Source organism: Leuciscus leuciscus, assembly GCF_965113295.1.
Source record: "Leuciscus leuciscus genome assembly, chromosome: 3".
Taxonomy (NCBI): domain Eukaryota; kingdom Metazoa; phylum Chordata; class Actinopteri; order Cypriniformes; family Leuciscidae; genus Leuciscus; species Leuciscus leuciscus.
The window spans coordinates 4196081-4206080 of NC_138727.1; the positions used below are offsets into that span (position 1 = coordinate 4196081).

A 10000-nucleotide genomic window follows, 5' to 3' on the forward strand; every position below is an offset into this window, starting at 1 on the left:
TAGATAGATAGATAGATAGATCAAGTACAGACATGCGAATATAAGAAAATCGTTTCAGGGGGGAAATTGTCCTTTATTCACACCTAAAGAAAGATTTTTGATTGATGCGCTGCTGGTGGACATGATGATGACTGAACGCAGCGACAGGCAGAAGATTTGAGAAGATTGGAGAAGATTGGAGAAGATATGAGAAGATTTGTACCCTTTGTCAACTTCAGCTCCGTTCCAGCAGGCCAGTCCGTCTGCAGAGCCCAGGTCGCTCACACACAGCAGGTCCGCCAGGCCACCGTAGAACGTGCGGTACAGACGCAGACTGCTGAGGAAGTCTCTGGAGACACACAGATGAGTGTGTGTGTCAGTGTCTGTCCAGTAGATGGCGCACTAACACAGTGGTTTAATGCTCATGCTGCTTCAACATACACACATCCTTATGCAGGATCCATAAATAACACTCAACAAATCAATCCACTGTCTTAAAGCATGTTTTTAAAAAGACCTATATTTTCATTTATATTTTGAATATCTTGTATCCCCTTGGTATATAAAATATGAATTAAAAATATTATGTGAGGAAAATTTTAAGTTATTAATATTAAAACATAGTTACCATTATACATGAAATATTATATTATATTAACATTTAAATATAACTATGATACATGTATAAAGACCCATTACTGTACTTATTTTATTTTAAAAATATTTGTTCCTTAGTGTGAGACAAAAACTAACATTATATAATATTTAACATTAATGTTATATTTATATTTTATGTTTATATATATATATATATATATATATATAATTATTTTTCCAAAATATTATACAGAATATTAATTATTTATTAAATTGTATTAATTAATTATTTTATTAATGAATAATTTAATTAATTAAAAATATTAAATATTATATTAATATATAAAATATTTGTATACATTATATATGTACAAAGACCAATTTATATTATATTTATTTTATAAAATATTCTTTGGTTTAAAAAACAAATTGCATAATATTTTATATTAGTGATATTATTATAATTATTATTAGTAGTGGTAGTAGTATTATTAAAACATGTTTTCTAAAATACTATTATACAAAATGATTAATCAAAATATATTAATATGTAAAATATTATTATTCATCATGTATGTCCAATTTATATGGTATGATATATGTTTATGGGAGATTATATGGTATTGAGACATGTTTGAAATTAGTAAAAAAAATAAATAAATAAATAAAAATCACGCTTGGCTACGTCCAGAGCTTTGACGGTGTATGAGTACGTGTACAGTGTGTTGATGTGGTTTCCAGACTCACCTCCTCCAGTTGCTGAGTGTGTCCTCTGTGTTTCTGCCCACTGCCTTCAGAGGAATGGAGTCTCTGCTGTCCTGAACGCTGCTCACCTGTTCCCGCTCTCTGCTGGGGTGACCACACACCTTGTGCACCTGCAGAAGTCACACACACACACACACACACACACACACACACACACACACACACACACACACACACACACACACACACACACGTTAGTCACACGGCGTCTTCGTTATAGTGGCCGAAGCTCAGTTTGCAGGTCAGACTCAGGACTCAGGAGGTGTTGATGTGGGTGTAGTATCATGATCAGCCACTAGGCGATGCTGTTTTTTAACTCATGGGATTCGCAATCTCGTTGCCTCTGAAAGGTCAACTTTGAGCCGGGTTCTCTAATGATGATCTGGGGCTGGACTGTACAAGTGAGAGGAATAGAGAGCATTTCATTCTACAGGACTGAAAAGGACAAACGTGACTCAGTCTGTAGTCTCGGCATCAGATGCACGTTCATCAGTTGTTCACAGATTGTCAGATAATAACAGCAGATCTGCATTCTGCCTCATCTGATGCCGAGTCGTTTGAAACTACCAGATCCAATCCGACTGTACACACAGTTTTCAGGAGTCGAGGTGTGCAGGGTTTATCAGGCAGACAGTGCAGCTCATTCAGAGTCAAAACTGTATTACTAAAATTTAATTAAATTGTATAATAAATAATAAATATGTCTTTGTATAATAAATAATAAATATGTCTTTGTATATATAATAATATTAATAATATATAATATATAATACATTATATATACAAAGACCAATTTATACTGTATGTATTTTTTGAAAATAACATTTTATTAATGTATAGATAAAAAAAATGACACAAAATATTAATTTATCATAATATCACTTTTAAATATTATAATATGAATTATATACAACTATTATTAGTTGTTAGTTAATTAAAATATGAATATTTAAAAAAATATATTATATATACACATACACAGTTTTGTGTCCATCAAGTTCCAAATTCATTGAGAAATAATCAAATGAGATGAACAACCTTTCAATTCTCACATATTTAGGCATGTGGTAATGCATAAAAACGTGCATTATGGCTTTAATTGAATTTCCAGCAAAAATAACTATATTATGGTACAATTACTCATACTGTGATATAATATTTTTGGTCATACTGTCCAACACAATGTGAGACCACTTAAAAAAATGCTTTTCTTGCTTAGTATTTTTGTCTTGTTTCCAGTCCAAATATAAAAAAAAAATCTTAAATCAAGATGCATTTACTAAAGTAGTAAATGCCATAAGATATTATGTCTTGTTTTCTGGGGAAATAAATCAAAATTAAGTGAGTTTTTGCTTAAAACAAGCAAAATGATCTGTCCATGGGGTTAGAAAAATAATGTTGTTTCTGTTTGATCATGTTTCTTTCCCCATGGACAGATAATTATGCTTGTTTTAAGCAAAGACTCACTTCATTTAGATTAATTCCCCCGGAAAACAAGACATAATATCTTAACTAATTTTACTTATCTAGTAAATGTATCTTGATTTAAGAATTTTTTGATATTTGGACTGGAAATAGGCCTACCAGACAAAAATACTAAGTAAGAAAAGCATCAATAATAGGTATTTGTAGTGTTTTATGAAGATCCCTCTTAAATGACTTAAATGAAACGGGTCATATAGAGTGTTTTTATTGGTCTAATGCTAGCCGTGATGTCCCACGCACTGACCCTAACCAATGACAACACCTTATTAGAGACTTGATTCTGATCCAGTTCCACACCCCGACCCCTGCAGATCAAGTGTCACCCAATAGCTGACAAAGCCATGCGGTTTAAAGGCTTATTTCTGCTTGCACACACACACACACACACACACACACACACACTGTCTGCAAACATTTCAGCACAGCACAACACGATCTGAAAACATGCGTACTGGATCCCACAGAAGCCCACTATGGTTTCTGGCAAACTCAGTCTGCATGTGGCCAGAACACATCAGCGCGGTCGGCCGTGTCTCGGCAGCTGCCCACACCGAGGGTATTTTGGGCATGTTCTGGGCTCGCTGGCAGCATCATGGCATGTGTGTGTGTGTGTGTGTGTGTGTGTGTGTGTGTGTGACTGCGAGCAACTGATGTTCAGGCCGTCCCGCATTCCAACGCCGTCCGAGCTGTAGTTACACACGCTGGCTTTTGAGACACGGCTTGAGGAATTTTCAAGGCATGAAAATTGCAGAAATGCAAAGGCCAGTGTTTAGGTTTAGCGTTTACCTAATCGTGAATGCAAGTCTTTTGGACGAGCCGCAGCCATAAAAGTAAATGAACATCGAGTCTTCAGGGTTTTATAGACTCAATTAAATTCAAAATCTCACATGTCACATGCTGCCATCAAGTCGCTTCAGAAATGTTGTGAAAAACTGAACTGGCAAATGCATACATTTATTCCAGCCAAAATTACTTACGGCTGAAATAGGGCTTTTCCTGGGGACTTAATTTATGTATTTTTCTTCAACACTGCGTACTTTTATGCCCTGTTCTCATATATATATATATATATATATATATATATATATATATATATATATATATATATTCATTTTATGGAGAACATGTCAAAACTACACTTTTTATAATTTTTATGTGATACTTTTCAGCTGAATTATATGTAGATTTCATTGATTTACTCTTTTCCCAGAAACTTTAAACTTATGAAACATATATTTTAAGAATATAAATTATCTACATATATTATTAAATACTAATAAATTACATCATCTTTTTATGTTTGTCCTCCATCATTTACACCACACTGAAACAATTTGGCCCCTAACAAAGATTTCAGTTTATATACACACACACACACATATATATATATAAAAAAAAAATTATATACATTTTTTTTTTATTCAAAAACTCAAATTATGCCAGAACAGAGAAAATATTATTTACTAATTTGTACTTAGAATACATAAAAGGATAGATATGAAATGTCTTATTTCAATAAGTAATTTTTTTAATTTTTTTTTTACTCTAAATATTAAATTTTCAAAACGTCCACCTGGCAAAAGTGCCTATAGATGAAGAAACATCCACATATATTAAATATTCAAATTCAGTAAATATATTGATATCAATATACATTCCTGTATCTCCAACAGTAGAGTATGGCGTTAGCAACAGCAAGGTCATGGGTTCGATTCCCAGGGAATGCATGAACTGATAAAAAGCATACTTTGGATAAAAGCATCTACCAAATGCATAAGAGTAAATGTAAAGACTTCTTTGTATCAACGAATATATCAAAATGACAACAGCTGATGCTTTTATCCAAAGCAACAGTTCATTTACTGAGGGTCATTTGACCATGAGAAACCTGGAGTCAACTCATTTGCATCAGTAGTGACGTCTTATGCATGATCACTTCGGATCCTACAACCTGTGCTTTAGTACCTGAGCAGAAAGCCGGGGTCCGTTCCTCTGTGCGTGGGCCACTGCGTCCCTCACCAGCCCGTGGACTCCCAGAAGCACTTGCTCCAGGTCTTGTGCCCCGTGCATGCGGGTGGAGAGGGTCTCTAGCGACCGCACGAACTCCCTCCAGTGGGCGTCCACTTCGGCCAGGCTGGCGAGACACCCTCGGACCACGTTGAGGCAGTAGCCCATGCAGGGCTTGCTGGCGGTCAGACCCTGGCAGTGTGGACAGTAGCTCATCCTCAGAAGGCCACGTCTGCATTCACGGCTGAGCTGAATATGGTCGGTGGTGTTGATGACCTCGATGCCCAGGTGAAGCGCCTGCAGAAACACTCGTCCCGGCAGAGAGGCGCGGGAGATGTGTGTGGCGAGACGGCCCGGGGCTCCACCGTACGGCACCAGATCCCGGCACGCAGCGCGGACACACTCGGCGTACGCCGGAGACAAGCGGGACAGACCCGGCTCGACCAGTCGCTCGTAAACCAGAGGGAACAGGGCGTCGAAAAAGCGCTGTGAAGCTTCTTCCAGGCTGAGCTCGGAGCCCAACACGAACAGCCCCACATCTGTGAAAAACTCCCCCACGGGAGCCGCCGCGGGACCGGCCAGGTCCCGGTACGTGTGGAGGAGGATGGTGTGAGTGTGGTTCTCCGCCTGACGCACCAGAGAGTCCACGGTTTCTGGAAGAAAGACAGAGAAAAGATGTGAGAAACGGTTCAAGGGAAAGTTATTGAATTCAAAAAATATATATTTCGTTTAAAGTTATTTAAACATATACTTAAGTTAATAAAACATAAGTGCTATACAAGTTTGTCCTTTTAAACTGTTCAATATACACTCACTGGCCACTTTATTAGGTACACCTGTTCCAACTGCTTATTAATACAAATATCTAATCAGCCAATCACATGGCAGCAACTCAATGCATGTAGACAAGGTTGAGATGATCTACTGAAGATCAAACTGAGCGTCAGAATGGGGAAGAAAGCTGATTTAAGTGATTGAACGTGCCATGGTTGTTGGTGCCAGACGCGCTGGTCTGAGTATTTCAGAAACCACTGATCTATTGGGATCTTCACACACAACCATCTCTAGGATTTACAGAAAATGGGCTGAAAATGCCTTGTTGATGCCAGAGGTCAGAGGAGGCCAGACTGGTTCAGCTGATAGAAAGGCAACAGTAACTCAAATAACCACTCGAGGTCTGCAGAAGAGCATCTCTGAACACGTCAAACCTTGAAGCAGACCCTGAACACACACCGATGCCACTCCTGTCAGATGAGAACAGCAAACTGAGGCTACAATTCACACAGACTCACCAAAACTGGACAATAGAAGATTAGAAAAACATTGCCTGGTCTGATGAGTCTCGATTTCTGCTGCAACACTGAGATTGTAGGGTCAGAGTTTGGTGCAAACAACACTAAAGCACTGATCTTTCCTATCTTGTATCAGTGGTTCCGGCTGCTGGTGTTGTAAAAGTGTGGAGGATATTGTTCTCCAACATCTCTAATAATAAAAAGTGTTTCTTGGGCACCAAATCAGCATATTAAAATGATTTCTGAAGGATCATGTGACACTAAAGACTGAAGTAATGATGCTGAAAATTCAGCTTTGATCACAGGAATAAATAACACTTTAAAATATATTTGAACCGATATTACAATATTTCACAATATTACTGTTTTTACTTAGCCTGGTTAAAACCAGACCATTCTCAGTAGTAACTGAGTTATGGTCTGGCAAAGCTTCATTAATAACTCATTTCCAAATGGGCGTCACCAACGGACGTCGCTCAAATGCCTCTGGGCGCAATTGGATAGACCTAAAACCAATCAGAGCGATCGTCATCGTGTAAAGCCATATGCTGCGTCCCTAAGTTACACTACGCCTTAAAAGTATGTACTCTTTTTGTGAAGAAAAGGTATTTACTTTTGAATGTGTAGCAAAAAAGTAGGCAAGCTTTGGGACATCCTACTTTGTCATCTTTATCGGACGGATCTGTCGCGTGTGTCCTGTCATGTAAACTGCCCTGTCAATCATCTTGTCACAGTTAAAATCCTCTATTAAATCTAATTTAATTTCCTACCGTTTCGGAGAGAAATGTAGCAGCACGTTCATCTGCCAGTGGGTCTTTCATGGAGACTGTCCTCATGTGTTTGCAATTTTAATATAATAATGCTGCATTTAATTAAAAGTTGGTACGCTTCACCAACGGGCGTCGCTCAAATGCCTCTGGGCGCAATTGGATAGACCTAAAACCAATCAGAGCGATCGTCATCGTGTAAAGCCCGCCTCAACGTTTCTGATTGGTGCCGCGATTTCCACGGATTAGAAATGGGCTTGAATGAGCTCTTTGCCAGACTACTTGCAGAGTTGTCTGGGTTTTCCCAGGCTAGTTTTTACTGTATTTTTGATCAAATAAAAAAAGCAGCCTTAGTGAGCAGAAGAAACTTCTTTCAAAAACATGATTTTTTATACATTTTCTTGCACAGTAGTGTACCTTTAACATTTGCATAAAAATGTAAAAAGTTGCAATATTCTCTCTGGTTCACGCTATGAGTGTCTAAATCTACCAGCACAGAAATGAGTCCCAGACCCTTTGAACGCGGCGGAGCAGAGAATGGCACTTCCTGCAGGCGAGCCCAATACGAAATGCCTTTTTATCTGTGTGCAAAGAGATCTAAAGAGATTCCTCAGTCCAGAGAGAGAGAGAGAGAAATAAAAAGGGGATAACAAGACAGAAAGAGCTTGAAGATAACAAGGGTGCAATGATGCCTTGAAGCGCTCTTCATATATCCGAGCTTACAGCGCATTGAGAGATCATCTGCCTTTTTATTATTCTCTATTATGTCTGTTTATGATGCCCAAAATCATCTTTGTGCACATTCTCCAATCACTCAGTGCTAATTCATATGCATTTATTGGATGTATAAACAACAGTATCTCAAAGAGCATTATGTTGGAAATGACTCATAACTGTTGTAGTTTTAATGGCCTTTGGTTTTATTATGTTTTCTGTTTCTTGTATAAAAGAAGCGTGTGACTTGAGGATATCATAAGTGATATATCTTTGTGAATATATACGGAGTAATATATTTGAATCCAAAACTTTTATAAATGATGCATTCTAAAAAAAAATTAAAAAAATGACGAGGAGGACGGACAGAGAGGAAGATGGAGAGAAGGGCCAGATATGCAGAAATAACCTGATGCCGGGTTACAGGTTCATTCCCTGTGGGAATCTTTTAGCCTGTGGATTGAGCACGACTTCCTCAGTTAGAACAATATCTTTGCTGCACTTTTTTTGAGCCCCTAGAAATACCTGAAGAAGAACAGAACAGCCGGCACTCCTGCGTCTTCTCGTTAACCCTAGCAAAATGAATCTGAGAGGAAACACTGTAAAATCATAAAGTATTTTTAATGCATTAATTATTCCTTGAAATCTCATGAATATTTGTAATACAGTTATTATACATTATAGTGCTTATGTTGCGCCTTTAGAAAGTATAACGCATTAAAACACAATAAACACACAATGACAATAAACCAAATACAGATGTTACAAGGAAACTGCAAAATATTATAATGCATTTTAACTTTGGTTACATATATATATATATATAATTCATTAACATTTTCATTTTGAATATCTTTATAATGCATAAAGGCTTTAAGTATAGAGTTAACAACACTTTAAATTTAAAATGTAACACCTTTAAAATTCAATGTATAAAATAAATGAAATATAATTATGTGTAATATATTTTTTTACAATTGTCTAAATATTTATTTTTAATATATACTTTTATATTTAGTTTGTTTAAAGCATGCTTTTTATATATATTATATTTATTTACTATATATAGTATTATTATATATTGTATTGTGTGTGTGTGTGTGTGTGTGTGTGTGTGTGTGTGTGTGTGTGTGTGTGTGTGTGTGTGTTTATACATAAACAAAACAAATAAAACATTTTTTTACATTATACATTTATACATTGAATGTAAAAATTGTATAAAAAAAATGTTTTGTTTAATATATAAAAAAAGCATGTTTTAAACAAACTAAATATAACCTGCATACAAATATTTAGACAATTGTAAAAATATATTACACATAATTATATTTCATTTATTTTATACATTGAATTTTAAAGGTGTTACATTTTAAATTTAAAGTGTTGGTAACACTATACTTAAAGCCTTTATGCATTATAAATATATTCAAAATGAACATTTTAATGGATTATATATATATATATATATATATATATATATATATATATATATATATATATATATATATATATATATATATATATATATATGTGTGTGTGTGTGTGTGTGTGTGTGTGTGTGTGTGTGTGTGTGTGTGTGTGTGTGTGTGTGTGTGTGTGTGTGTGTGTAACCACAGTTAAAATGCATTATAATATTTAGCAGTTTCATTGTAACATCTGTATTTGGTTTATTGTCATTGTGTGTTTATTGTGTTTTAATGCGTTATACTTTCTAAAGGCACAACATAAGCACTATTATGTATAATAACTGTATTACAATTATTCATGAGATTTCAAGGAATAATTAATGCATTAAAAATACTTTAATAAAGGATTTAATTAAAGTGTTACCGAAATGTGTATCTATAATGTTTGATTTGAATGAGATTTGAATGAATAAATCAATAATAAAATAAACGTTTCATTAAATTAAAAGGGTGATGATGGTCAGACCCTCATTCTTTCTTCGCACCCCGGCCAGTAACTCAACGGATCCAATTTTTCTTTTGGCACTTAATGAGTGTTAATGTTGGCCCCCGATTTTTGCTTTGCACAAATTACATTACTGGCATGCTCTCTATGGCGTGATTCTTTGAAATAATAAGTGTCTAACTACAGCTTTGGATGTGTGGTGGTAAGCTGGGTCAGGGTGACTGGGGCCGAATCAAGCAGAAGGGTGAGACATTGCCCTAAAACTGTTGTGCGGAGAAATATGTGTGTCTGAGAGCCGAACACATCATGTGCCTGTCATGGGTTGTGGTGTAAGTGTGTGATGAGGGTGAGACGTGTAAAGAAAGAGACAGATAGATCTGAAGGGGTAAAACAGGGTGCTTTTTAGACCATGGTACTGGCTTGAGTATATCATAAGCGATATATTTTTTTTTGTGTGTGAATATATACTGATTAATGTATTTT

The 10000-nt window shown here is 36.0% G+C and overlaps 1 protein-coding gene across 1 annotated transcript in view; it reads right to left on the minus strand.

The window, feature by feature from the left end:
* gpc5a (glypican 5a) overlaps nt 1–10000 on the minus strand; it is a 195539-nt gene that overhangs the window by 136959 nt on the left and 48580 nt on the right. Inside the window, exons 3-5 of the mRNA XM_082163830.1 lie at nt 4792–5486; nt 1324–1451; nt 203–328 (exon numbers count right to left, since the gene is read on the minus strand). Coding sequence (XP_082019956.1) covers nt 203–328; nt 1324–1451; nt 4792–5486 — 949 coding nt within the window. The remainder of the gene's footprint in view (nt 1–202; nt 329–1323; nt 1452–4791; nt 5487–10000) is intronic.